The sequence below is a fragment of the Felis catus genome, chromosome F2 (genome assembly GCF_018350175.1).
Source record: "Felis catus isolate Fca126 chromosome F2, F.catus_Fca126_mat1.0, whole genome shotgun sequence".
Classification (NCBI taxonomy): domain Eukaryota; kingdom Metazoa; phylum Chordata; class Mammalia; order Carnivora; family Felidae; genus Felis; species Felis catus.
The window spans coordinates 82,562,688-82,590,399 of NC_058385.1; the positions used below are offsets into that span (position 1 = coordinate 82,562,688).

Below are 27,712 nucleotides of genomic sequence, written 5' to 3' on the forward strand. Positions count from 1 at the left end.
CACGAACCACTGAATTGAAAACAAAACTTGATAGGAAATGAGTTAATCCACAAGCAGGACATATCTTAAAAGTGGAAAGGAAAGGGGTACCTGGATGGCTCAGCGAGTGAAGCGCTTGACACTTGGTTTTGAGTCAGGTCATGATCTCAAGTTCATGGGTTCGAGCCCCACCTTGGGCTGTGTGCTGACAGCTCAGGATCCTGTTGGGGATTCTCTCCTCTCTTTCTCTCCCCATCTTTACCCCTCCCCCCTCAAGTTTTCTTTGTCTTTCTCAACATAACTAAACTTTAAAAAAAGGAAAAAATAAAATGGAAAACTGACCATTTAAAAAAAAAGAATATAAGAAACTAATGTATATACAATAACAGCAACAAAAAAGGGAAAATTTTTAACTATTTTAACTATTCCTGCAACACAGTTTAATACAGAATGTCTCAACATCCATCCAAAAGACAAAAACGTACTAAAAATTCACAAGTGAGAAAACGGGGAGATGTGCAGACCGGTATGAGGAGTGGGGGTTATGTTATTTTCACACAAAATGGGACGTGGGGGAACTAGGGGGATGATAAAAATTTTGGGAACCTTACCAGATACATATATAGCACGAGTGACAAAAGAAAGACAATTAATTGGAATATACCTAGAATTTTGAATTAATGACATATGCTTTTATAGCTCTACATAGCAACAAGGAGAACGGCCATTCAAACTCCACTCAGAGACATAAATAACAGTCCAGTCTCAGGGTCAGCAGTAGCTCTCTCCAGCAGCTGCAGGTAGGTGAGGTTCTCGTGCGTGTTGGGGTCGAAGAAGCCCTTGGTGTCGTCGCTCGGGTCCGCCAGGACGCGGTTCATCTCCTCGTCGAAGTAGCCGCGCCGGTAGGCCACGTCCACGGGCAGGCGGTGGCTGTGCACCGGGTCGATGATGCCGCCCGTGGCGATCTGGGCCTCCAGCAGGCGGATGCCGTGCTCCCGCACGATGAGGTCCTTCTTCATGGCCTGGAAGAGGGAGATGCGCTCCCCGGTGTAGGGGTCGGTGTAGCCGGTGACGGCGCGCTCGGCCGACAGCAGCTTCTCCTGGATCTCGCCGCCCACCACGCCCGCCGCCACCGCCTCCTCCACGGACAGCCTCTGGTTGCGCACGGGGTCGATGACGAAGCCGGTGGCCGCCTGCGCCTCCAGCAGCACCAGGGCCGTGCCGGGCCGCAGGACGCCCTTCCACATGGCCTGGTAGATGCTCATCTTCTCCTGCCGCCCGGGCTCGTCCTTGGCGGGCACCAGCACGCCCGCGATGCAGCTCGTGCCCTGCAGGTAGCGTTTGACCGAGTCCATCTCTGTCACCTCCTGCGGGGTCTTGGTGCCCTGGGCCAGGTCCCGCAGGGTCTCGGGGCCCAGGATCCCGGACGTGTGCAGCTCGGACGCGGACACCTGGCGCCGCAGGCCCGGGAAGGACGCCTTGCTCAGCCGCTCCTCCGCCTCCTCGATGGCCTGGGTGAGGACGGCGACGAGGGCGGGCACGGCCAGGGCGCCGGCCGCGTGCTGGGCCAGGAGCTCGTCCCGGCGGGCCTGGCTCAGGTAGGAGGAGAAGAGGACGTCCCACACGGAGGGGCGCTGGCCCCGGAACTGCCCGGCGCGCACCTCCATGGTGGCGGCACGCAGGGCCCGCTCCTGGAGGCCACCGGCGGGCTCGGCGTCGGCCCCGGCCGGGGAGGGGCCCGCGTCGCCGTCGCCGCGCCCGGGGGGCCGGGGCTCCCGCTGGCCGCGGGCGGCGTCCCCCGACGCGCCCTCGGTCCCGCCGGCCGCCTCCGCCTCCTCGATGATGGTGGTCAGCCTGCGGGTCAGCGCGGGCAGGCCCAGCGTCCCCGAGCCGAAGCCGGCCAGCAGGTGCTCGCGCGTAACGCCGCTCACGTAGCCGGACGCCAGCACGTCCCACACGGGCACCGCCGGCCCGCGCAGGCGGCCCACCTTGACCTCCATGGTGGCGGCACGCAGGGCCCCCCGAGGGTCCGGGGGCGCCGGGCGTGGGCTCCCGTCCTCGGCACGGGCCAGCAGCGGGGTGAGGGCGGCCCCCACCTCCTGCGCGGTCAGCGTGCCCGCCCGGTACCTGCGCAGCAGGTCCTGCCTCAGGCCCTCGGGCACCTCCCGGTAGAAGAGGAGCTCCCAGACGGAGACGCTCTGGCCCCGGAGGGCGCCCGCGTCCGGGGTCACGCGGGCCTCACGCAGGGCGCCGCGCAGCTCCTCGCTCAGCTCGTGCACGGCGGAGCCCCGGCCGGCCAGCTGCAGCATGTAGAGCCCGGTGCCGGGGTCCTGCACGCAGCGGCGAAGCAGCTGCACGTAGGTGAGGTTCTCGTGCGTGTTGGGGTCGAAGAAGCCCTTGGTGTCGTCGCTCGGGTCCGCCAGGACGCGGTTCATCTCCTCGTCGAAGTAGCCGCGCCGGTAGGCCACGTCCACGGGCAGGCGGTGGCTGTGCACCGGGTCGATGATGCCGCCCGTGGCGATCTGGGCCTCCAGCAGGCGGATGCCGTGCTCCCGCACGATGAGGTCCTTCTTCATGGCCTGGAAGAGGGAGATGCGCTCCCCGGTGTAGGGGTCGGTGTAGCCGGTGACGGCGCGCTCGGCCGACAGCAGCTTCTCCTGGATCTCGCCGCCCACCACGCCCGCCGCCACCGCCTCCTCCACGGACAGCCTCTGGTTGCGCACGGGGTCGATGACGAAGCCGGTGGCCGCCTGCGCCTCCAGCAGCACCAGGGCCGTGCCGGGCCGCAGGACGCCCTTCCACATGGCCTGGTAGATGCTCATCTTCTCCTGCCGCCCGGGCTCGTCCTTGGCGGGCACCAGCACGCCCGCGATGCAGCTCGTGCCCTGCAGGTAGCGTTTGACCGAGTCCATCTCTGTCACCTCCTGCGGGGTCTTGGTGCCCTGGGCCAGGTCCCGCAGGGTCTCGGGGCCCAGGATCCCGGACGTGTGCAGCTCGGACGCGGACACCTGGCGCCGCAGGCCCGGGAAGGACGCCTTGCTCAGCCGCTCCTCCGCCTCCTCGATGGCCTGGGTGAGGACGGCGACGAGGGCGGGCACGGCCAGGGCGCCGGCCGCGTGCTGGGCCAGGAGCTCGTCCCGGCGGGCCTGGCTCAGGTAGGAGGAGAAGAGGACGTCCCACACGGAGGGGCGCTGGCCCCGGAACTGCCCGGCGCGCACCTCCATGGTGGCGGCACGCAGGGCCCGCTCCTGGAGGCCACCGGCGGGCTCGGCGTCGGCCCCGGCCGGGGAGGGGCCCGCGTCGCCGTCGCCGCGCCCGGGGGGCCGGGGCTCCCGCTGGCCGCGGGCGGCGTCCCCCGACGCGCCCTCGGTCCCGCCGGCCGCCTCCGCCTCCTCGATGATGGTGGTCAGCCTGCGGGTCAGCGCGGGCAGGCCCAGCGTCCCCGAGCCGAAGCCGGCCAGCAGGTGCTCGCGCGTAACGCCGCTCACGTAGCCGGACGCCAGCACGTCCCACACGGGCACCGCCGGCCCGCGCAGGCGGCCCACCTTGACCTCCATGGTGGCGGCACGCAGGGCCCCCCGAGGGTCCGGGGGCGCCGGGCGTGGGCTCCCGTCCTCGGCACGGGCCAGCAGCGGGGTGAGGGCGGCCCCCACCTCCTGCGCGGTCAGCGTGCCCGCCCGGTACCTGCGCAGCAGGTCCTGCCTCAGGCCCTCGGGCACCTCCCGGTAGAAGAGGAGCTCCCAGACGGAGACGCTCTGGCCCCGGAGGGCGCCCGCGTCCGGGGTCACGCGGGCCTCACGCAGGGCGCCGCGCAGCTCCTCGCTCAGCTCGTGCACGGCGGAGCCCCGGCCGGCCAGCTGCAGCATGTAGAGCCCGGTGCCGGGGTCCTGCACGCAGCGGCGAAGCAGCTGCACGTAGGTGAGGTTCTCGTGCGTGTTGGGGTCGAAGAAGCCCTTGGTGTCGTCGCTCGGGTCCGCCAGGACGCGGTTCATCTCCTCGTCGAAGTAGCCGCGCCGGTAGGCCACGTCCACGGGCAGGCGGTGGCTGTGCACCGGGTCGATGATGCCGCCCGTGGCGATCTGGGCCTCCAGCAGGCGGATGCCGTGCTCCCGCACGATGAGGTCCTTCTTCATGGCCTGGAAGAGGGAGATGCGCTCCCCGGTGTAGGGGTCGGTGTAGCCGGTGACGGCGCGCTCGGCCGACAGCAGCTTCTCCTGGATCTCGCCGCCCACCACGCCCGCCGCCACCGCCTCCTCCACGGACAGCCTCTGGTTGCGCACGGGGTCGATGACGAAGCCGGTGGCCGCCTGCGCCTCCAGCAGCACCAGGGCCGTGCCGGGCCGCAGGACGCCCTTCCACATGGCCTGGTAGATGCTCATCTTCTCCTGCCGCCCGGGCTCGTCCTTGGCGGGCACCAGCACGCCCGCGATGCAGCTCGTGCCCTGCAGGTAGCGTTTGACCGAGTCCATCTCTGTCACCTCCTGCGGGGTCTTGGTGCCCTGGGCCAGGTCCCGCAGGGTCTCGGGGCCCAGGATCCCGGACGTGTGCAGCTCGGACGCGGACACCTGGCGCCGCAGGCCCGGGAAGGACGCCTTGCTCAGCCGCTCCTCCGCCTCCTCGATGGCCTGGGTGAGGACGGCGACGAGGGCGGGCACGGCCAGGGCGCCGGCCGCGTGCTGGGCCAGGAGCTCGTCCCGGCGGGCCTGGCTCAGGTAGGAGGAGAAGAGGACGTCCCACACGGAGGGGCGCTGGCCCCGGAACTGCCCGGCGCGCACCTCCATGGTGGCGGCACGCAGGGCCCGCTCCTGGAGGCCACCGGCGGGCTCGGCGTCGGCCCCGGCCGGGGAGGGGCCCGCGTCGCCGTCGCCGCGCCCGGGGGGCCGGGGCTCCCGCTGGCCGCGGGCGGCGTCCCCCGACGCGCCCTCGGTCCCGCCGGCCGCCTCCGCCTCCTCGATGATGGTGGTCAGCCTGCGGGTCAGCGCGGGCAGGCCCAGCGTCCCCGAGCCGAAGCCGGCCAGCAGGTGCTCGCGCGTAACGCCGCTCACGTAGCCGGACGCCAGCACGTCCCACACGGGCACCGCCGGCCCGCGCAGGCGGCCCACCTTGACCTCCATGGTGGCGGCACGCAGGGCCCCCCGAGGGTCCGGGGGCGCCGGGCGTGGGCTCCCGTCCTCGGCACGGGCCAGCAGCGGGGTGAGGGCGGCCCCCACCTCCTGCGCGGTCAGCGTGCCCGCCCGGTACCTGCGCAGCAGGTCCTGCCTCAGGCCCTCGGGCACCTCCCGGTAGAAGAGGAGCTCCCAGACGGAGACGCTCTGGCCCCGGAGGGCGCCCGCGTCCGGGGTCACGCGGGCCTCACGCAGGGCGCCGCGCAGCTCCTCGCTCAGCTCGTGCACGGCGGAGCCCCGGCCGGCCAGCTGCAGCATGTAGAGCCCGGTGCCGGGGTCCTGCACGCAGCGGCGAAGCAGCTGCACGTAGGTGAGGTTCTCGTGCGTGTTGGGGTCGAAGAAGCCCTTGGTGTCGTCGCTCGGGTCCGCCAGGACGCGGTTCATCTCCTCGTCGAAGTAGCCGCGCCGGTAGGCCACGTCCACGGGCAGGCGGTGGCTGTGCACCGGGTCGATGATGCCGCCCGTGGCGATCTGGGCCTCCAGCAGGCGGATGCCGTGCTCCCGCACGATGAGGTCCTTCTTCATGGCCTGGAAGAGGGAGATGCGCTCCCCGGTGTAGGGGTCGGTGTAGCCGGTGACGGCGCGCTCGGCCGACAGCAGCTTCTCCTGGATCTCGCCGCCCACCACGCCCGCCGCCACCGCCTCCTCCACGGACAGCCTCTGGTTGCGCACGGGGTCGATGACGAAGCCGGTGGCCGCCTGCGCCTCCAGCAGCACCAGGGCCGTGCCGGGCCGCAGGACGCCCTTCCACATGGCCTGGTAGATGCTCATCTTCTCCTGCCGCCCGGGCTCGTCCTTGGCGGGCACCAGCACGCCCGCGATGCAGCTCGTGCCCTGCAGGTAGCGTTTGACCGAGTCCATCTCTGTCACCTCCTGCGGGGTCTTGGTGCCCTGGGCCAGGTCCCGCAGGGTCTCGGGGCCCAGGATCCCGGACGTGTGCAGCTCGGACGCGGACACCTGGCGCCGCAGGCCCGGGAAGGACGCCTTGCTCAGCCGCTCCTCCGCCTCCTCGATGGCCTGGGTGAGGACGGCGACGAGGGCGGGCACGGCCAGGGCGCCGGCCGCGTGCTGGGCCAGGAGCTCGTCCCGGCGGGCCTGGCTCAGGTAGGAGGAGAAGAGGACGTCCCACACGGAGGGGCGCTGGCCCCGGAACTGCCCGGCGCGCACCTCCATGGTGGCGGCACGCAGGGCCCGCTCCTGGAGGCCACCGGCGGGCTCGGCGTCGGCCCCGGCCGGGGAGGGGCCCGCGTCGCCGTCGCCGCGCCCGGGGGGCCGGGGCTCCCGCTGGCCGCGGGCGGCGTCCCCCGACGCGCCCTCGGTCCCGCCGGCCGCCTCCGCCTCCTCGATGATGGTGGTCAGCCTGCGGGTCAGCGCGGGCAGGCCCAGCGTCCCCGAGCCGAAGCCGGCCAGCAGGTGCTCGCGCGTAACGCCGCTCACGTAGCCGGACGCCAGCACGTCCCACACGGGCACCGCCGGCCCGCGCAGGCGGCCCACCTTGACCTCCATGGTGGCGGCACGCAGGGCCCCCCGAGGGTCCGGGGGCGCCGGGCGTGGGCTCCCGTCCTCGGCACGGGCCAGCAGCGGGGTGAGGGCGGCCCCCACCTCCTGCGCGGTCAGCGTGCCCGCCCGGTACCTGCGCAGCAGGTCCTGCCTCAGGCCCTCGGGCACCTCCCGGTAGAAGAGGAGCTCCCAGACGGAGACGCTCTGGCCCCGGAGGGCGCCCGCGTCCGGGGTCACGCGGGCCTCACGCAGGGCGCCGCGCAGCTCCTCGCTCAGCTCGTGCACGGCGGAGCCCCGGCCGGCCAGCTGCAGCATGTAGAGCCCGGTGCCGGGGTCCTGCACGCAGCGGCGAAGCAGCTGCACGTAGGTGAGGTTCTCGTGCGTGTTGGGGTCGAAGAAGCCCTTGGTGTCGTCGCTCGGGTCCGCCAGGACGCGGTTCATCTCCTCGTCGAAGTAGCCGCGCCGGTAGGCCACGTCCACGGGCAGGCGGTGGCTGTGCACCGGGTCGATGATGCCGCCCGTGGCGATCTGGGCCTCCAGCAGGCGGATGCCGTGCTCCCGCACGATGAGGTCCTTCTTCATGGCCTGGAAGAGGGAGATGCGCTCCCCGGTGTAGGGGTCGGTGTAGCCGGTGACGGCGCGCTCGGCCGACAGCAGCTTCTCCTGGATCTCGCCGCCCACCACGCCCGCCGCCACCGCCTCCTCCACGGACAGCCTCTGGTTGCGCACGGGGTCGATGACGAAGCCGGTGGCCGCCTGCGCCTCCAGCAGCACCAGGGCCGTGCCGGGCCGCAGGACGCCCTTCCACATGGCCTGGTAGATGCTCATCTTCTCCTGCCGCCCGGGCTCGTCCTTGGCGGGCACCAGCACGCCCGCGATGCAGCTCGTGCCCTGCAGGTAGCGTTTGACCGAGTCCATCTCTGTCACCTCCTGCGGGGTCTTGGTGCCCTGGGCCAGGTCCCGCAGGGTCTCGGGGCCCAGGATCCCGGACGTGTGCAGCTCGGACGCGGACACCTGGCGCCGCAGGCCCGGGAAGGACGCCTTGCTCAGCCGCTCCTCCGCCTCCTCGATGGCCTGGGTGAGGACGGCGACGAGGGCGGGCACGGCCAGGGCGCCGGCCGCGTGCTGGGCCAGGAGCTCGTCCCGGCGGGCCTGGCTCAGGTAGGAGGAGAAGAGGACGTCCCACACGGAGGGGCGCTGGCCCCGGAACTGCCCGGCGCGCACCTCCATGGTGGCGGCACGCAGGGCCCGCTCCTGGAGGCCACCGGCGGGCTCGGCGTCGGCCCCGGCCGGGGAGGGGCCCGCGTCGCCGTCGCCGCGCCCGGGGGGCCGGGGCTCCCGCTGGCCGCGGGCGGCGTCCCCCGACGCGCCCTCGGTCCCGCCGGCCGCCTCCGCCTCCTCGATGATGGTGGTCAGCCTGCGGGTCAGCGCGGGCAGGCCCAGCGTCCCCGAGCCGAAGCCGGCCAGCAGGTGCTCGCGCGTAACGCCGCTCACGTAGCCGGACGCCAGCACGTCCCACACGGGCACCGCCGGCCCGCGCAGGCGGCCCACCTTGACCTCCATGGTGGCGGCACGCAGGGCCCCCCGAGGGTCCGGGGGCGCCGGGCGTGGGCTCCCGTCCTCGGCACGGGCCAGCAGCGGGGTGAGGGCGGCCCCCACCTCCTGCGCGGTCAGCGTGCCCGCCCGGTACCTGCGCAGCAGGTCCTGCCTCAGGCCCTCGGGCACCTCCCGGTAGAAGAGGAGCTCCCAGACGGAGACGCTCTGGCCCCGGAGGGCGCCCGCGTCCGGGGTCACGCGGGCCTCACGCAGGGCGCCGCGCAGCTCCTCGCTCAGCTCGTGCACGGCGGAGCCCCGGCCGGCCAGCTGCAGCATGTAGAGCCCGGTGCCGGGGTCCTGCACGCAGCGGCGAAGCAGCTGCACGTAGGTGAGGTTCTCGTGCGTGTTGGGGTCGAAGAAGCCCTTGGTGTCGTCGCTCGGGTCCGCCAGGACGCGGTTCATCTCCTCGTCGAAGTAGCCGCGCCGGTAGGCCACGTCCACGGGCAGGCGGTGGCTGTGCACCGGGTCGATGATGCCGCCCGTGGCGATCTGGGCCTCCAGCAGGCGGATGCCGTGCTCCCGCACGATGAGGTCCTTCTTCATGGCCTGGAAGAGGGAGATGCGCTCCCCGGTGTAGGGGTCGGTGTAGCCGGTGACGGCGCGCTCGGCCGACAGCAGCTTCTCCTGGATCTCGCCGCCCACCACGCCCGCCGCCACCGCCTCCTCCACGGACAGCCTCTGGTTGCGCACGGGGTCGATGACGAAGCCGGTGGCCGCCTGCGCCTCCAGCAGCACCAGGGCCGTGCCGGGCCGCAGGACGCCCTTCCACATGGCCTGGTAGATGCTCATCTTCTCCTGCCGCCCGGGCTCGTCCTTGGCGGGCACCAGCACGCCCGCGATGCAGCTCGTGCCCTGCAGGTAGCGTTTGACCGAGTCCATCTCTGTCACCTCCTGCGGGGTCTTGGTGCCCTGGGCCAGGTCCCGCAGGGTCTCGGGGCCCAGGATCCCGGACGTGTGCAGCTCGGACGCGGACACCTGGCGCCGCAGGCCCGGGAAGGACGCCTTGCTCAGCCGCTCCTCCGCCTCCTCGATGGCCTGGGTGAGGACGGCGACGAGGGCGGGCACGGCCAGGGCGCCGGCCGCGTGCTGGGCCAGGAGCTCGTCCCGGCGGGCCTGGCTCAGGTAGGAGGAGAAGAGGACGTCCCACACGGAGGGGCGCTGGCCCCGGAACTGCCCGGCGCGCACCTCCATGGTGGCGGCACGCAGGGCCCGCTCCTGGAGGCCACCGGCGGGCTCGGCGTCGGCCCCGGCCGGGGAGGGGCCCGCGTCGCCGTCGCCACGCCCGGGGGGCCGGGGCTCCCGCTGGCCGCGGGCGGCGTCCCCCGACGCGCCCTCGGTCCCGCCGGCCGCCTCCGCCTCCTCGATGATGGTGGTCAGCCTGCGGGTCAGCGCGGGCAGGCCCAGCGTCCCCGAGCCGAAGCCGGCCAGCAGGTGCTCGCGCGTAACGCCGCTCACGTAGCCGGACGCCAGCACGTCCCACACGGGCACCGCCGGCCCGCGCAGGCGGCCCACCTTGACCTCCATGGTGGCGGCACGCAGGGCCCCCCGAGGGTCCGGGGGCGCCGGGCGTGGGCTCCCGTCCTCGGCACGGGCCAGCAGCGGGGTGAGGGCGGCCCCCACCTCCTGCGCGGTCAGCGTGCCCGCCCGGTACCTGCGCAGCAGGTCCTGCCTCAGGCCCTCGGGCACCTCCCGGTAGAAGAGGAGCTCCCAGACGGAGACGCTCTGGCCCCGGAGGGCGCCCGCGTCCGGGGTCACGCGGGCCTCACGCAGGGCGCCGCGCAGCTCCTCGCTCAGCTCGTGCACGGCGGAGCCCCGGCCGGCCAGCTGCAGCATGTAGAGCCCGGTGCCGGGGTCCTGCACGCAGCGGCGAAGCAGCTGCACGTAGGTGAGGTTCTCGTGCGTGTTGGGGTCGAAGAAGCCCTTGGTGTCGTCGCTCGGGTCCGCCAGGACGCGGTTCATCTCCTCGTCGAAGTAGCCGCGCCGGTAGGCCACGTCCACGGGCAGGCGGTGGCTGTGCACCGGGTCGATGATGCCGCCCGTGGCGATCTGGGCCTCCAGCAGGCGGATGCCGTGCTCCCGCACGATGAGGTCCTTCTTCATGGCCTGGAAGAGGGAGATGCGCTCCCCGGTGTAGGGGTCGGTGTAGCCGGTGACGGCGCGCTCGGCCGACAGCAGCTTCTCCTGGATCTCGCCGCCCACCACGCCCGCCGCCACCGCCTCCTCCACGGACAGCCTCTGGTTGCGCACGGGGTCGATGACGAAGCCGGTGGCCGCCTGCGCCTCCAGCAGCACCAGGGCCGTGCCGGGCCGCAGGACGCCCTTCCACATGGCCTGGTAGATGCTCATCTTCTCCTGCCGCCCGGGCTCGTCCTTGGCGGGCACCAGCACGCCCGCGATGCAGCTCGTGCCCTGCAGGTAGCGTTTGACCTGTTCTTTTTCTCCGATGACATCTGAGGTGCTGGCCCCCTTGACCATGTCCTCTAGCATCTCCTGGGTGATGATTCCAGAGTCGAACAGTTCGGAAGCTGTGATTTGTTTTCTGATCCCTCGGAACCACAATTGTTTGTTGTCTTTTTCCCTCTCGTCGATTATTCCTAAGATGATGTTTACTACCTTCTGTAACGCCTGGGCCGTGCCTTTTTTGTAGTCACCTATCAAGTCGAGCTTTGTCTCCTCCGTCACGTATTCCGAGTTCAGGATCTCCCACAGCGATGGCTTCTGGTCCTTGAACCTTCCCACCTGTACGTCCACCTGCTCAGCCTCCAGGGCCCTCCTCGTTGGCTCATCGATGTAGGCAGGCTTCTGTTGGTCCTTGACCACCGGGAAGAGCGCCCAGCCTGTCCCTGCTTCCTTTTGACTCCTTTCCTGCAGTTGTCGGTAGGTGACCCTCTCCTGAGTGTTTGGATCCACAAACCTTTTATTCATGTGCTTCTGATCTGAAATGAGCGGGTAGGTGTCCTGGTGTAGACACCCCCGTCTGTAGGCCACATCCACAGGCAGGCGGTGGTGGTGCTGTGGGTCGATGATACCCCCTGTGGCCTCCTGTGCCTCAAGCAGTCTGAGCGCGTCCTCTCTTCTGACTAAGTTCTTTTTCATGGCCTGGAATAGCGGGACTTTGTCTCCCGTGACCGGGTCTGCGTAGCCTTGGGCGGCCTTCTGGGCGTCCAGAAGCCTTTCCTGCACGTCCTCACCCACCAGGCCCTCAGCCACGGCCTGTTGCACAGAGAGCCTCCTATGGCTGCAGGGATCCAGCATGAACCCAGTGGCTGCCTGGGCCTCCAGCAGCTGAGCCGCAAAGCCCATGGGGATGAGTCCTTTCCCGCTGGCGTCGTAGAGGCTCATCACCTCTTGGGTGGAGGGCATAATCACCCCCGCGATGCAGCCTCGACCTTCTAGATAGGTCTTCACATGTGCCAACCGGCTGAGATCCTGCTCACCCCGTGCCTCTCTGTGCAGTACATCCAGGGTCCTTTTATCGATGATTCCAGAGTCGAACAACGCCGCAGCTGTCACCTGCCCCCCGATGCCTGGCACCTGGATCGCCTCGTACTGCTTTTCTGTTTCCTCCACGGTAGCCGTGATGAGCTCCAGCAGCCGCTCGAGGGGTAGATTCTGGGCTCTATACTCCTGGATGAGTTCCCGCTTCCTTTCCTCTGGGAAGTACTGGGAGGAAAGCAGGTCCCAGAAGGAGACTTTCTGATTGGCAAACCTCCCCACGTGCATTTCTGTAGTTCTGGACTGTAGGACTTGTTTTGTGGTTTCATCGATAAAGGAGTAGGTCTCTCCTTTCTTTACAATTTGTAACATGTACAGGCCCGTCTCGGGGTCCTCCACGCAGCGCTCCAGCAGCTGCAGGTAGGTGAGGTTCTCGTGCGTGTTGGGGTCGAAGAAGCCCTTGGTGTCGTCGCTCGGGTCCGCCAGGACGCGGTTCATCTCCTCGTCGAAGTAGCCGCGCCGGTAGGCCACGTCCACGGGCAGGCGGTGGCTGTGCACCGGGTCGATGATGCCGCCCGTGGCGATCTGGGCCTCCAGCAGGCGGATGCCGTGCTCCCGCACGATGAGGTCCTTCTTCATGGCCTGGAAGAGGGAGATCTGCTCCCCGGTGTAGGGGTCCGTGTAGCCGGTGACGGCCTTCTCGGCCGACAGCAGCTTCTGGTAGGTTTCCCTGCCAAACATCCCTGATGCGAACGCCTCCTCCACAGTCAGCCTCTGGTTGCGCACGGGGTCGATGACGAAGCCGGTGGCCGCCTGCGCCTCCAGCAGCACCAGGGCCGTGCCGGGCCGCAGGATATGCCTCCTTAGGGCCTCGGAGATGCTCATCTTCTCCTTCGTGCCCCGGACGAGGACCCCGGCAATGAAATTGCTTCCCTCCAGGTACCGCTTCACACTGTCCGTCTCTATCACCTCCTGCACAGTCTTTCTCCCCTGATTCAGCTCGTCCAGTGTCTCCTTGTCAATGAGCTGGGACCTGAACAAGTCGTTGGCCGACACCTGCTTCCGGAGTCCCCTAAAGGTGGCCCGTGAGGGCTGTGTCTCTGCAGCCTCGACCAGGGTGGTGACTGCCGTAGCCACCTGCCGCATGGCTGTGGCCCTCCCGGACCGGCAGAGTGCCACCAGCTCTCGCCGCTTGTGGACGCCGACGTACTCGGAGTGCAGCAGGTCCCACAGTGACACGCGGAGACCTTTGAACCTCCCGGTGCTGACAGGTACCTTCGTGGCCCTCAGGGCCAGCACCGTGTGCTCATCCACTTCGAGCACCGTGTCCTGGGCGAGCGGCAGCAGCCAGAGGCCGGTGTCCCTGTCGGAGACACAGCCCTCCTTGAGCTGCATGTATGTCACCTTGTCTCGCGTGCTGGGGTTGAAGAAGAACTTGTTGTCCTCGTCTTTTGAGGTCAGCACCCGGCTGACCTGCTCATCCAGGAGGCCAAGCCTGCAGGCTGCCTCCTGGGGCAGGTGCACCCCGTGCACGGGGTCCACCGCACCCCCCGTGGCCAGCTGCACCTGTAGGAGCCGGAGGCCCTCCGTTCGGGGCACCAGCCCCTTCTCCACGGCCTGCCACAGTGAGAGGGAGCCTCCTGTGTAGGGGTCGGTGTACCCAGCCACGGCCCTCTCGGCCTGCTGGAGCTGCTCGCTCAGTGCCCCGCCCACCAGGCCCGCCTTCACCGCGCCTTCCACAGACAGTCTCTGGCTGGTCAGAGGGTCAATGAGGGAGCCACATGCCACTTGGGCCTCCAGCAGCCTTCGCCCCAGGCCCTCGGGTAGGAGGCCGTCCCTCATGGCCTGGCCGATGCTGGCCTTGGTCCCCGATGGCTGCAACAGCAGGCCTGCTACGCAGCCCGTCCCCCACAGACGGGCCTTCACGCTGGGCTCCTCAGCGACCTCCGCGGGTGACCGCGTGCCCCGAGCCAGGGCCGCCAGGGTCTCCGCGGTGATGATGCCGGCGTCACGCAGCCAGACGGCGGGAACCTCACCCCTGGGGCCGGGCACTGTGACGTGAGCCCGTGCCAGGAGTTCCGCCTCCCGCACCCGCTTGTGCACAGCTGCCTGCAGCTGCTGCAAGGCGATCCTCCCCAGCCTGAAGTCCTCCACGAAGCTGTTCCGCTGCTCCTCGGTGAAGCGGCCAGAGCCCAGCAGCTCCCAGAGGGACGTGCCGTCCTCAGTCCCCTGCGCCGCCCGTAGGGTCTCCTGCACCTGCTTGTCGGTGGGGATGGCCGGAGCGTGTTCGGGCAGGGGCAGGAAGTAAAGGCCAGAAGCCTCGTCCCTCAGACACTGCTCCAGCAGCCGGGCGTAGCTGGTGCGTCCCCGGCCATCCGGTGTGGGGAAGGTCTCGGATGAGCTGGACAAGGCCTCCTCCATCTCCTGGTCTATGTAGCCCCGCTGGGCGGCCACGGGCATGGGGAGGTGGTAGTGGCCTGTGGGGTCAATGACCCCCCCTGTGGCCAGCTGGGCATCCAGGAGGCGGGCGGCCTGCTCCTCAGGGATGAGGCCCTTCTTCATGGCCTGGAACAGGGATACCCACTTCCCAGAGAAAGGATCTCGGAAGCCAGTGACAGCGTCCTCAGCCCGTCTCAGCTGGCGATACAGCTCTGGCCCCACCAGCTTCCTGCGCACGGCCTCATCCACCGACAGGGTCTCCAGACTGTGGGGGTCCACGATGGCTCCAGTGGCCGCCTGGGCCTCCAGCAGGGCGAGGGCCACCCCTGGCCCCAGGACCTTCTGCCTCATGGCCTCGTACAGGCTGAGCCGCCGGCTGGCGGGTCCCAGCAGCACGCCGCCGAGGGCACCGGAGCCGCGTAGGTACCTCCGGACGCAGTCCATGTGGAGGAGGGCTTCGGGGCTGACCGCCCCCTCCAGCACCCGGTCCAGGAGCTCCTGGTCGATGATACGGGCCTCCAGGAGCTGGTAGGCCGTGACCGGGCCCCGCAGCCCGGGCAGCGTGATGTCCGCCCACCTCCCCATCTCCCTCTCCAGCCACTGCGCCACCTGCTCCAGGGAGATGCTGTGCTGCTGGTACCTCCGCAGGAGCTGCCTCCTCTGGTCCTCGCTGAAGCATTCTGAGTTGACCAGCTCCCATGCGGAAACTCTCCGCCCCTGGAAACGCCCGAACTTCCCCGACAGCAGCAGGCTCTGGAAGGCCTGCCGGGTGGTGCCGTCCACGAGCGGGGGCTGGGTGCCGTTCAGGGGCAGCAGGCGCAGGCCCGTCTCGGGGTCCTCCACGCAGCGCTCCAGCAGCTGCAGGTAGGTGAGGTTCTCGTGCGTGTTGGGGTCGAAGAAGCCCTTGGTGTCGTCGCTCGGGTCCGCCAGGACGCGGTTCATCTCCTCGTCGAAGTAGCCGCGCCGGTAGGCCACGTCCACGGGCAGGCGGTGGCTGTGCACCGGGTCGATGATGCCGCCCGTGGCGATCTGGGCCTCCAGCAGGCGGATGCCGTGCTCCCGCACGATGAGGTCCTTCTTCATGGCCTGGAAGAGGGAGATCTGCTCCCCGGTGTAGGGGTCGGTGTAGCCGGTGACGGCGCGCTCGGCCGACAGCAGCTTTGCAAACACGTCAGGCCCTACGAGGCCAGCCCTCAGTGCCTCCTCCACAGAATATCTCTTGTTTTCCTTCGGGTCGAGAATGAAGCCCGTGGCCGCCTGTGCCTCCAGGAGGATGAGGGCCGTGCCGTGCCTGAGGAGTCCCCTCCCGCGAGCCTCGTAGACGGCGAGCCGCTCCTGGGAGCCCGGCAGCAGCAGGCCTGCGATGCCGCCGGTGCCCTGCAGGAACCTGTGCACCGAGCCCAGCCTGCCCACCTCCTGGGCTGTGGTCTGCCCTCGCTCCAGCCGCTCGTACGTGTCCTGGTCGATGATCTCCGCTCTCAGCAGCTCTCCTGGGGCCACGGGCACCCTCAGGCCGGCAAAGGTGGTCCTGGCCGTGGCTGCAGCCTGCTCAAGGGTGGCCCTCAGCGCAGCTGCCAGTTCCTCCCCCGAGATGGCGCCTTCCTTGTGGCGCTGGGCCAGTGCCGCCCGCTGCTGCGCAGGGATGGGCTCAGAGAAGAGCAGGTCCCAGAGTGACGCGGGCCGGCCCTGGAACTCGCCCACGGCGACGGTGGTCATGGCCTCACTCAAGGCCTCCCGGGTGCTGTGGTCAATGAACGGGAGTCCTCGTGGCTCCTCTCCAAGGGGGCCCCCTGAGAGGGGGAGGAAGGCCAGTCCCGTTTCTGGGTCGGTGACGCAGCGGGCCAGGAGCTGCCCGTAGCCCACGCTCTCCTGTGTGTTGGGGTCCCAGAAGCCGGTGGCCCGGGACAGACACTGCTGAGTCTCTTGGTCCAGGCATCTGAAGCGCAGGGCGGCCTCCAGGGGCAGCCGGAGCCTGCGGGCCGGACATACCAGCCCACCTGTGGCCAGCTGGGCATCTAGGAGTCGCAGAGCCAGAGGCCTGTCCACCAGCTCCTTCTTCATGGCCTGGAAGAGGGGCACTCGGGTGCCGCTGAAGGGGTCATGGTACCCCGTCACCGCCTCTTCCGCCACCAGGAGCTGCCTGTGGAGCTCTGGGCCGACCAGGCCCGACCTGACCGCCTCGTCCACCTGGAGCCGCCGGCCGGTGGCCGGGTCCACCAGTGTGCCGGTGGCGGCCTGAGCCTCCAGGAGCGGGAGCGCGGTGCCCATGGGGAGCAGGTGCTCGCTGACGGCCAGGAAGAAGCTCTTCTTGTGGCCCGCGGGCAGCAGGACAGCCCCCGCGATGCTGCCGGTGCCCTGCAGGTAGCGCCTCACGTCAGCCCGCGCGCTCACCTCTCGGGCCGCCAGCCTGCCTTCCCGAAGGCCCCGGGCGGCCTCGTCATCCAGGACCCCCACCTCTAGCAGCTCGGCCAAGCTCACTGCCCCACTCAGGGTGGGGAAGGTGGTCTTGAGGGGCAGCAGCGCCAACCCTGTGCCAGGGGCTCTCACACACCGGCCCAGCAGCTCGCGGTACGACAGCCGCTCCAGGGTGTTGGGGTCCAGGAAGCCAGGGGCACTGGGGCTGGGCTTGCGCTCAGACAGGCCACGCCACGTGTCCTGGTCCAGGAGACCCTGCTGACAGGCCGGCTCCGGGGCCACCCGTGTACCCCGAATGGGATCCACCAAGCCCCCCGTGGCCAGCTGGGCCTCCAGCCAGCCCCACCCCAGCGCTCCGTCTACCACCTCCTTCCCGATGGCCTGGAAAAGTGCCAGCTTCCCGCCACCGTAGGGGTCAGGGTACCCAGTGACCGCGCGCTCGGCCACCAGCAGCTTCTCCTTTAGCTCCAGGCCCACCAGGCCCTCCTGCAGGGCCTCGGACACAGGGAGGAACCGGCCTTGCGTGGGGTCCACGAGGCCCCCGGTGGCCGCCTGGGCCTCCAGCAGAGCCAGCCCAAGCTCAACGGGCAGGAGGCCTTGCTTCATGGCAGCGTAGAGACTCTGTGCCTGGCCGGAGGCCTCCACATACACCCCAGCGATGCTCTTAGGCTGGGCAGACGGAGGCCCAGAAGGGGTGCTGGTTCCCGGCACGGCCTTCATGGTCTTGGGGACGATGGCCGGGTCAGTGCTGTTGGTGACCAGGACATCAAGAGGAGGAGAGGCGTGGCCATTCATCACGCTCAGCCTGTTGTGTAGAACTCACTCACCCAAGGTCCACTGCGTCTGCTCCCTGTAGGGGGTAGAAAAGGCTCTGTTAGGGGCCCTAGAATGGCCCAGGTGGACGGGAGAGAGAGAGTCAAGAGATCAATCCCAGACCCTGAATCAGCCTCCAGACATGGCTTGCCCTCCTGGGGGATGGGGTCAGCATCCAAGTAAGGTCTTTTGCCTTGCCCCATGGGGTCCCAGGAGGGACCACGGGGGACCTCCGGCCAGCCAGGGCGGCCTCCAGGACACACGGGCTCTGTTTTCCTGCAGGCCATCCTCTGCTCTCCATCCCAGCCCAATCCCCTCAGCCCCTGCCCTCAGGGTCCCGTGGTGGGGGCTGGGCCACCTGGGCCAGAGCCCCTCCCCCCATCTTTCACCCAAACCTCCCGTCTGCTCCCCAGGGCTCCTCCTCCATCCTTGGGTTCAGGGACATCAGCACCCTTCCCTCTTCCAGTCACCGCCTCCAAACCCCCGCCCTGCCCCAGACCCTCTGCTCTGGCTTCTGTTCCTTCCCAGATCTCCACTGGGCTCCAGCCAGAAGCCCCCACGGCGTCCCGCCCCAGCCTGGCTCTGTCTGCGTCCTCCTCTGCCCACTCCAATCCTTGTGCTCTCCGGGCCACGGCCTCTTTGTGCCCACACTCGACTCGGGGGCCTGAGGGAACACAGACTCCGTGTTTGCGTGCCAGTCCCGTGGGAGCCATGGGTATGGCCACGTCTCTGGTCAGCTGGCTCCAAGCCCCAGAGAGGTTCCAAGGCTGTCCCCTCTCAGCAGACGGCTCTGTGCCCCAGTTCTCTGAGCAGCAGTGACAAGGGCTTCACACCTGCACACCAACTCCTCCACCCAGGCCCGTCCCCTTCCTGTGGGATTAAATTGTGTCCCCCTGAGAGATATATCCAAGTCCTGACCGCCAGTACCTATGACTGTAGCCTTATTTGGAAATAGTCTTTGCAGATGTAATTCAGTTGAGGTCACAGAGGAGGAATGGCCGTAATCCAAAATGACTTGAGTCTCTATAGGAAAACACAGGAGAGAGCCCATGGGGCACCGTCTGGAGCGGCTACAAGCCCAGACGCATCGAGACCACCAAGCCCAGAAGCATTGACCTCAGATTTTGGCCCCTTGAACTGAGAAGGAGTTTCTGTTGTTTGAAGCCATCCAGGTTGTGGTAATTGTTGTGACAGCTTAAGGAGCCGTAGCCTCCCTCCCGCCTCCGCCCTTCCAGCCGGCCCACACCCGGTTTCTGCGGAACCACACCCCGGCCCCCCTTCCCCCTCCCCCCGGGCGCAAGCCCACACTTTGCTCCCACTGGCACCGGCTGTCTGCTCAAGAGCCCGAACACGTCTGTCCTGGCCTCCCAGCCAGCCCCCGGCCTGTGCCCCAAGCCTGCTCCCGTGCCCGCTCAGGCAGCAGGCTCGCCCCCGCCCCGAAGCTGTCACTAAGATGAACTCGGACCGTGGGTGCCAAACCCGACAAATGCATTTTGGATCTCACTGCCTCTGGGTCGTGGGTGTGGGGCCTTCTCGCTGGTGACAGGGCTCCGCTCTGCCCCCACTTGCCCATTACATCAGGGAACCCCTCACACCGCGTCTCGGGCCCCGCCCGTCCCGGAGTCCAGGAACCACGTGCCCCGGTCTCACGAGGTGCCTCAAACTCCACTGCACCCCACGACTGCTGGTGTTCTGTAAAGAGTTCCCCCACACCCACTCCGTGCAGCCTGAGCCCTGAATTGCTCAGCCCCCACTCGCCCCCACTGGCCCCGCATGGGGTCGCTGTTTCACGCCGCCCCCTCTCCTGTCCTACAGCCTCCGTGGCTTGCTAGTTACCTACTGTGGCCCTCAAGGCCACCTTCGTTGCTCCTGCCCTCTCCACCGACCTCCGGCCCAGGAGCAGGGTGGGATCAGCAAGTGGCCATGAGGCATCCATGGGAGGCCTCAGCGCCAGGGCGGTGCAGGGGGCAGCACGGCCCAGGGGGTGTCGAGCGCCCCCCAGTGACAGTAAGAAGCTGGGGCTCCGACAACACACACATCTGGAAGGGTGGACGCTTGGGGGCATGACCCAGACCCCATCTGGGGCTTCAGGAGGGCTGTTGGCAGACGGCCCCCACTTCGGCCCCCTCGGGAACTGCCTTGCCCGTCCCGGGGCTGCGCTGGCTCAGGCCCTTGACTTGACATGGGGCCCGCACGTAAGCCCAGCCCCTGGGAGTGGGTGAAATCCTGCCTCACCCCTTCCCTACACAGACGAGGGGCCCTTCCCACCCCCTGCAGCTCGCGTGCTGCTCAGCTCAGACTGGTGGTGCCAGGACCAGGCAGACACTGCGCGAGGCTCTGGAGGGGCACACCGCCACCCGGCTGGCCGTGTGAGCGGGGATCGGGGAAGCGCCTTCATCTGCCAGCGTTCCGAGTAAACGGAGTGTGGGATCAGGCATCTGGGATGGGGGTTAGTGCAGAGCACACGGTGGGGGTGGGGGCATTGCTAAACAACGAGACTTTGGACGAGCACAAAAGGCTGTGAGTGACCAGCTGGATGACAAAAAGTCCTTGTGGACACCTGAGGCTTTGTAGTGACCAGTCAAGAGGCTCTGATCTCTGCAGCGCAGGGCAGGCTGAGGGCTCCATCGTGAAAGGGCCACTGCAGGCAAGCTCCAGCACCAGCTCACCGGTGGTCCCGTGCCCGGGGCCGGGGGGTGGGGGGAGGGGTGGTGACCATTCTAGAATGTGATGTGTCTGTCCCTGCAGCTGGACCATATGGGTCCAGGAACCAAGAGATGGGAGCAGACGTGGCCCCCACCATGCCTCCGATGACTCCGTCACCCGTCCCTGCAGCTCCGGGGTCAGTCCCACAGGATGAGTACTTCTGCCACGGACACGGCCGCAGTCCCACTGAGCTGAAGGCCGCGGCTGCTCCCAGGACACCCCGGCTCCTTGCGTCCAGGACCAAGGGGCCGGGAGTGACCCGACCACCAGGAGAAGGCAGGGTCTGGGTGGGGTGGAGGCAGGGGTGTGGCCATTCCTGTAGCTAATGGACACGTGTAGCCACAAGGGACCTCAGGGGCAAAGGTTTGCACACCCCAGGTGAGCACCAGGCCCGGCCGACGTGCGGTAGGGGTGGGGCGAGGGGAAGGAGGAGCGGAGCCTCAGAGACGAGGCCCATGCCGCAGCTCTGGCTGGGGGCCCACCTGTTCTCTGTCCCCTGTGCGTCTCCCCAGGAAGAGAAGCCCACGGGTGCCCTGCGAGCAGGGTTCCAGGGCCTGGTGTGACGGCGGTGAGTGCACGGCTGCCTCGACCTCCTTCCAGCTGCGAGCGGGGCTGCACCAGAGGCTGGCTCTCTCCTGTTTTGTGTCCTGCACTCAACAGGGGCCACCCCGAGTCCACTCCTCAATATGCTTGCCATCAGACCCTGCTTCGGGGGCCCGGCCTGGACACATGCCTGGCTGCCGGCTGGGATACTCCCTTCGCACAGGGTGCCCTGTGCCAGGACTGCCTTCAGCGGGTCTGTGAGCCCGGGACAGGCCTGCCGGTCTCGGCAGGAACGCCAGGTGACACGGCTCCTGGGGCAGTTAGATAGCTAGAAGAGCGTGACTTTCCCTTGGCAATGGACAAAGGTGGGGAGAGGAGAGGGACCTCACTGCCCAGCAAAGGGAAGGAGGGACGTTCGGGGCCACGGCGGGTGGCCCTTGGCCTGGACATAGACGGCCGGCCCAGAGCCCTGATGGGGCTGTGCTGGGTGGGGAAGGGCAGCGCCCAGACAGGAATACCAGAGCAGTCACCAGCTTGGGGAGCAGGAGGTTCCAGTTCCCCGCACAAAGGGGATTCATGGGGGAGGGTGCCTGGGGGGCTCCGTCGGTTAAGCGTCCAACTTCAGCTCATGATCAGGTCACGATCTCAAGTTTCATGGGTTTGAGCCCCACGTCGGGCTCTGTGCTGACAGCTGGAGCCTGGAGCCTGCTTCAGATTCTGTGTCTCCTTCTTTCTGACCCTCCCCTGCTCTCTCTCGTGCTCTCTCTCTCTCTCAAAAATAAACATTAAAAAATTAAAAAAAACAAACAAAGGGGATTGATTCATGGTGGGAGGGGGACCCAGGAGCCTAACGGAGTACTCGAGCAGGAAGTGGGGGCCTAAGGCCAGGACAGGCCCTGTGCCCTTGGCAGTTGGGCCACGCCCCCTATTTGGTTGGCAGTGACCTTGGGCCAGGTAGGAGCCTCTTTGGACTCTGCCCAGGTGAGACAGGAGCAGGGTTGTGGAGTGGAGACCTTGGGAAGGCAGCTGGACAGAGGGGTCTGGAGCTCGGGAGAGAAGACCACGGTATGTGACTGGTGTCCAGGGCCCAGGGAGTGGGAGAGGGGGCGGCTTCAAGGGCAGGACACCCTGGCCAGCCCAATGTCCCACAGAGGTGGCCAGCAGCAGAAGGCGGGCATGGTGTGTGGCCGGAGGGGTAAGGGCCTTGGGGCTGAGCAGATTTTCCAGGAAGGAAAAGGGAATCTGAGAGGGAAGAGGGCTCTTCCTGCGGCTTCCCTGGGGGAGGGGAGGGTGGGGGGGCAGCCCCGGGTGACAAGGGGAGGGAGGACAATCCTGAGGAGGGTGGGTCTGCATTCCTTGGCTGTGGGCCACCTTCCGCCTCTGCCCTGAAGGACATCCCCCCTCTCCAGCCCGGCCCGGAGGAGGGCAGAGGGCTGGCTGTCCACCTGAGCCAGATAAGGACAGAACTAGGTTGCAGGCTGCCTCGGGCCCACACAGGGAGGCGGCAGTCTTGGCTCTGCCCCATCGGGCAGCTGCGGAAGGATCCCACTCACCTCCTCGGGGCAGAGGCCAGCGGCAGGAGGAGCTTGGTAAGACAGGTGGGTACAGGGAAGGCAGCCCTCCTGAACCCGTCCTGGCAGGGGTCTTGAGATGACCCCATGCGGTGTCCCTGCTGCCGCCCACAGGGGACAGCAGGTGGCTCCCGGATTGGTCAGCGCCCCAGCCAGGAGCAGCACCGCCCTCTCAATCTGTCAGCCTGATTACCTCCGCCCAGGGCGCCTCCACCCTCCGCCGAAGGGGGGCGGCAGGCGGAACCTGACCTGCACACTCGCCCGGGGCCACCCCAGCCCTGTCCCCTGCCGGGGAAACCGCTGGAGCCGGGAGGAACCCCCCACCCCCACCCCGCCACCGCCCACCCCCGCCTCCCCGGGCCGCATCTCCCACGTCCCTGCCGGTAACCTCGACCCTCGCCCACCAGGGAGGGCGGCCGGCCCGGGGCTCAGACTGCCCGGTCCGGGCGAGCCAGAGCGCGGAGCTCCCGGCCGCTTCCGGCTCCACCGGCGCCTTGCCCCCCACGCCCGCCCCCGCCTCCCGGACCCGAGCTCAGCGCCCGTCGAAGGAGCTTCGGTCTCTACTCCCTGGCCTGCCCGGGTCTGGCCCAGGCCTGGGTGTCCCACCTGCCCGCGCGGCGCCCCGGCGCTCCGAACGCAGTCTCTCGGCTCGCGGCTGGGCCCGCGCCACCCGAATTTAAACCGGCCGCGGCCCCGCCCTCATCTGGGGGCGGCGGCCCGGGGTGGGGGGCGCGCCCCGAATCCGGGTGGGGCGGGCGGGTACCCAGAACCCGGCGGGGGCCAGGGCGGCGCCCCGGGCGCGCCCCTCGGTAGGCTGGCCACCCGTGAGCACCCCTGGTGAGGAATGGCCCCGAATTGCAGGGGGGCGGCTGCCCTCTCCCTCCTGCCCCTTTGACCCCTTCCCCAGAGTCCCGGTGAGGGAGCGGAGGTGGGCACAGGGTGCTGGGGGAGGGGTCCATCCCCGCCCCTCTCAGCGGGTTCAGTGGACTTTGTAAAGGAAATGCACACCTGACCGGCGGTTTCACTTTCCAAAACGACTGTATTGCGGGAGGGCCAGTCGGGAGGGGTTCGCACAGCTCCTCTGCTCACATGTGTGTGGGGGTGTGGGGCGGGGTGCGCACTGCTGGCCACCTGCTGGGTCTGCTCAGTCAGGGGGGTTGGGGGATCAGCTCCCCCCACTGCTGCTTAGGTCCTGGGTGTGCTGAGCCAGGGTTCCGCAGGGGCTCCCCTCCGTGTGCCCCTTGGAAGAACTGGGGTTTCTGTGTCCCCAGCAGGTTCCCCTGTCTGGAAGAGATGGCCAGACTTCACCACCCCGCCTGAGGAGCCTCCCCCTGGGCTCAGAGGAGGTCCCGGGTGCATCCCAGTGCTCCTGGCCCTCCTCTCAGACGCCCACCCTGACACCGTGAGGCAGTGGCTGCTAGAGGTGTTGGGGATAGAGGCCCAGAACCTTGGGGGCACCACCTTGGTGCCTCCCACCAAAGCAGAGCCCGAGGCTCTCTCCCATCCCCCAGTCCCTGCCTCGAGGGCTCAGTCTCTCTACCCCCCTAGCCCTTATCTTTGCTTGGTTCATTTTTTTTTTATTTTGTTTTTAAATGTTTTATTTATTTTTAAGACAGAGAGAGACAGAGCATGAGTGGGGATGGGGCAGAGAGAGGGAGACACAGAATCCGAAGCAGGCTCCAGGCTCTGAGCTGTCAGCACAGGGCCTGACGCAGGTCTCCAAACTCACGAACTGTGAGATCGTGACCTGAGCCGAAGTCGGACGCTTAACCGACTGAGCCACCCGGGCACCCCTGCCTGGTTCATTCTTGACCACGTACTTGAACAGGGCCACCCTGACAGTCACCGAAAGTGTACCTGGAGACGCCCGTGCAGGTGCAGGCATTTCTGGGGTGGAGGGTTCTGGGGTCCACCCCCGTGGCTCTGCCCTCACCCCCGCCTACCAGGCCCACACTCCCACCTGCTCACCAAGGCTCCCTGGCCCCCGGGGGCTGGCCTCTGGCCACCTGTGTGCCCTGGTGCACATCCACCCATCCACACTTGACGTTCTGTGTGGCTGCCGCTGGCCACCGGGGAGCCCCGACCCCCAAGGGTAGTGAGCTCCGGCAGGGGCCCGTGTCCAGCAAGGGGCGCTGGCCCAGCTGCATCTCTGCCCGCGAGGCCCCAGGACACCGTCCGCGATGGCCCGCTGGGAAGCGTGGCTGTGCTGGCTGTGGCTTGTGGCCCAGAAAGTGCCTCAGAGTCACTCCTGCCCACGGCCAAGCCGTGCAGGCAGCATCGCCACCGGGCCGCGAAACCCAGGCGCGTGCCAGCCCCTCTCGTGGGAAGGAGGACAAAGGCTGGCCCTGCCCCCGCCGTGCCCACTGGTCCTCTCCCGGTGTCTCCAGTTTCTTGCAGGAGCCTCCAGGTCAGCCTCTAGGTCAGCCTCCGGGACCCCCTGGGGAGCAAGCCTGGGTGACTGTCCTACCTCCCCGGCCCCCAAGCTGACCCCGATCAGGACCTCTCAGAGCCGGTGCCTTCCCAGAGCCCCAGCCCAGTGCGTCTGCCCAGCCACCCCCAGGCCTAGGCCTGCACTGCGGCACAGCAGGGAGGGCCTCAGGGAATTAGGGGGAGGGGCTGTGGGGTCAGGAGGCCAGTGGGGTGACTCCCCCTATGCTCAGTCCGGCCAACTGCTCTACCTGTGGCCGTCATGTCCTGAAGCTGGTGGCCCTACCCCAGCCAGCTGTCCTGCTTCCCCTAGAGGCCCTGTGGGCCAGAGGCTCCGAGGAGGGGGTCCCAGGGCCATGTTACCTTGCTGACCCTGGCCTGGTCTAGGAGGTGGCCGCGTGGGCTGCGGTGCTCGGCTACAGGCCCCACTTGGGGCCTGTAGGGCTCGGCCCGACTCAGCCTATGGGTCAGTACGGCAGCTCGTCCGCAGAGTGGCCCTCGGAGAGCGGCCCTGTCTCCTCCAGGAGGCGCAGCCTAGCGTGGCAGTGTGGCAGAGGCGGGCAGGGAGCGGAGCGGCCGGCTGACGTCTCTGCGGCTGCCCAGTGGCTCCAGCGGCAGGCCCGGGGGTTGGTACCCACGAAGGCAGCCCCTCCTTGCAGGGCTGGGCCCCTCCAGCAAAGGGGCAGAAAGAAGCTGTGTCCTCGCGGCTCCCACGGGAACCTCTGTCATTAGAGGGGCCTCATGACGTGCCTGCCTCCAAGAGGCGCCGCTGCCTCTTACCCCCTCAGTACCCCCACGTCCTGGGCCCCCCACCCCGTGCCTCACGCTGCTCCCTCCGTCGGCAAGGACTCACGGCACAGGAGGGCCCGGGCAGTGCAGCCGGAGGACTGGGCCATGGCCTGGCTTAGCCTGGGCGGCTGTGAGCCTCAGGACATAGCCGGGGGTGGGGTGGGGAGGGGAGCCTCTGCCCAGACAGGCTGTCGTGCCGGACGCTCAGCGCTGGGGTGAGCTGACAGGGTTATGCCTCGTTAGGGTTGGCACTGTGTCCCTCCCCCATGCTCATATATGAAGTCTTGACCCCTGAGCTCCTGAGAACATGCCCTCATATTGAAGGTCATTGCAGGTGTAATCAGTTAAGATGGGGCCTCCTGAAGTCCCGACTGCCGTCCTCACGAAAAGGGGATTTTGGACAGACGCACAGAGGGAAGATACCACCTGCAAACTAAGGCAGGGGGCCTGGAGCAGACCCTTCCCTTGTACCCTTCAAAAGGAATCAACCCTGCCCATGGCTGGACCGTGGGCTTCCAGACTCCAGAACTGTGAGTCAATTTGTTTTTCCTTTCTTTTTTTTTTTTTAATTGTTTTAATGCTTATTTATTTTTGAGAGAAAGACAGAGAGAGAGAGAGAGACAGAGAGAGACAGAGAGAGCAAGCGGGGGAGGGGCAGAGAGAGGGAGACACAGAATCCGAAGCAGGCTCCAGGCTCTGAGCCGTCAGCACACAGCCGGATGCAGGGCTTGAACCCATGGATGACGAGATTGTGACCCGAGCGGAAGTCGGATGCTTAACCGACTGAGCCACCCTGGCGCCCCTCGTTTTTCATTTCTGTTGCTTAAACCACTCAGCCTGTGCAAACGGAGATAGTCCCCAGTTGTGAGAACCAAACCTGGCAGAGCAAGTGAAGACGGGGTCTGGGACTTCGGCACAGGGGGAGACCTGGAAGCCGCTCCTTGAGGTCCCGCTGCCCCTGTGCTACAGGACAGATGAAGGGGGTGAGGGGAAGGTGCGGCCAGGGTGGACCCATCTGGTGACTCCCAGGCTGGGCATTGAGGGTGGATTAAACTAGGCGAGATGCCTGACCTGTACTTCAGAATTAAATTTCTTTGCATCTTGCTCCAAATATGTTTCCCTTCGAGCTATTGCATAAACAGGAGTCAACAATAGCAATACCGAGGTCTTAGCTGGGAGCTCTGCTTGTTAAGAAGGGGTGGAAGGTGCACCCTCCCTGACCCCACTCCCAGGACGGCTTGGCGTCTCAACAGTGGCGTCTCCAGAGCCACTTTCCCCGGCCTGTCGTTAGTGCCTCTGGAGGCTGGCCGAAGCTCCAGCCCTGACCCCTGCTGGGAGAGCGGGCTGAACTTGGCGTGGGGACCTGAGGCTGCACACGAGAGGAGAGCCGAGTCTGGAAATCGCCACGAAAAGCCTCTGGTCACGGCGCCTGCCCCGGCTTTTCTTCCTCCTCGTCTCTCGAGGGGGCGGGTCTCTTCTGAGGGCAGGCAGGGCCCCAGCACGGAGCCCCCGGGTCGTCCAGCTGCTCTGGGGTCACCTCTCTCCTCCCCGGGCACCCTGCAGTGGGCTGTTCCCCAACCCCCCCTCCCCCCAGACTTCTAAGGTACCCGCAAGGCTGAGGCCCGGCTGTTCTCAGGCCATAGCCCCGCCAGGTCTGCTCAGCCGGCCCCGTGTGCCCTCCAGCCCCGCGTCCTGCTCCTGAGGCTCTGACCAGTGCCCCCCACCGCCACCCAGAGGCTTCACCTCTACCTGGAACACAGCTCAGGAGAGAGAAGACCATCTGAGAGCCTGGCCTGGCTCCCTGCACGCCTGCCCCCACCCCCACCAGCCCACCTGCTGGGCCTGGCCATGTGCCGTCTCTGCAGCAGCCCCTGCAGAGCCTGGGATACCCAGTAGGAGGTATGGTTCTTGAACAGACCCCGGGTGCCACTGCCCGGCCAGGGGCCTCTGCCTGCTGTACTAGCAGCTCCAGCCGGGAGGTCCTCTGGGGGAGGAGAGCAGCGCTATCCCAGGCAGCCCCCATGCGGCACAAAGCCTCCGGGTCACCCCACCGTCCCTCCGCCATAGCCAGAGGGGACAGGGCAGGTAGAGACCACCCCTTCGGCCCTCCCGGCCCGCCGGGGGGCAGCCAACGAGGGCACCACGCCCGCTCTGGCGTCTTGAGCTCATGGAGTTTGGAGGCTGCCCCCTCCGGCTCCAGCTGGCCTGCCAGGCTTACGGGGCGAGGCTTCACGCAGCGCCCTCCCCAGTCAGCCTGGTCCTCTGCGGCTCGCGCCGGAGGCGGTGACGGGGCCAGGGATGTGGGCGTCCGGAAGGACCTTGGACTGGAGGTTA

At 67.6% G+C, this 27,712-nt stretch overlaps 2 protein-coding genes across 4 annotated transcripts; one reads left to right on the plus strand and one right to left on the minus strand.

Annotated features, from left to right (window-relative positions):
- Window positions 1–382: 382 nt before the first annotated feature.
- On the minus strand, window positions 383–22,848 carry EPPK1 (epiplakin 1). Of its 3 annotated transcripts, none has more exons than XM_045049752.1 (2): window positions 22,769–22,848; window positions 383–17,379 (listed from the first exon to the last, which is right to left on the minus strand). In XM_045049752.1, the coding sequence occupies exon 2, from the start codon at window positions 17,322–17,324 to the stop codon at window positions 708–710; it is 16,617 nt and encodes a 5,538-aa protein (XP_044905687.1). In that variant the 5' UTR covers window positions 17,325–17,379; window positions 22,769–22,848; the 3' UTR covers window positions 383–707. The 3 variants fall into 3 exon arrangements, with proteins under 3 accessions (XP_044905687.1, XP_044905688.1, XP_044905686.1); XM_045049753.1 differs by lacking the exon at window positions 22,769–22,848 and adding an exon at window positions 22,145–22,280; XM_045049751.1 differs by lacking the exon at window positions 22,769–22,848 and adding an exon at window positions 18,270–18,365.
- Window positions 19,525–26,489, plus strand: LOC111558528 (translation initiation factor IF-2-like). The gene is made up of 9 exons (XM_023248349.2): window positions 19,525–19,537; window positions 20,178–20,335; window positions 20,561–20,605; window positions 20,749–20,890; window positions 21,475–21,656; window positions 22,089–22,180; window positions 22,277–24,569; window positions 25,713–25,908; window positions 26,215–26,489. Exons 1-7 carry the CDS (start codon window positions 19,525–19,527, stop codon window positions 23,001–23,003), a joined length of 1,359 nt encoding a protein of 452 aa, XP_023104117.1. The 3' UTR covers window positions 23,004–24,569; window positions 25,713–25,908; window positions 26,215–26,489.
- The last annotated feature ends 1,223 nt before the right edge of the window (window positions 26,490–27,712 follow it).

Coding starts and splice junctions, on each gene's coding strand:
- LOC111558528 (XM_023248349.2), top strand. Junction 20,891..21,474: donor GGTCTCGGCAGGAACGCCAG/GTGACACGGCTC, acceptor TGGGGGCCTAAG/GCCAGGACAGGCCCTGTGCC. Junction 21,657..22,088: donor GCTCGGGAGAGAAGACCACG/GTATGTGACTGG, acceptor GGGCCCACACAG/GGAGGCGGCAGTCTTGGCTC.
- EPPK1 (XM_045049752.1), bottom strand. CDS start 17,324: ATGAATGGCCACGCCTCTCCTCCTCTTGATGTCCTGGTCACCAACAGC.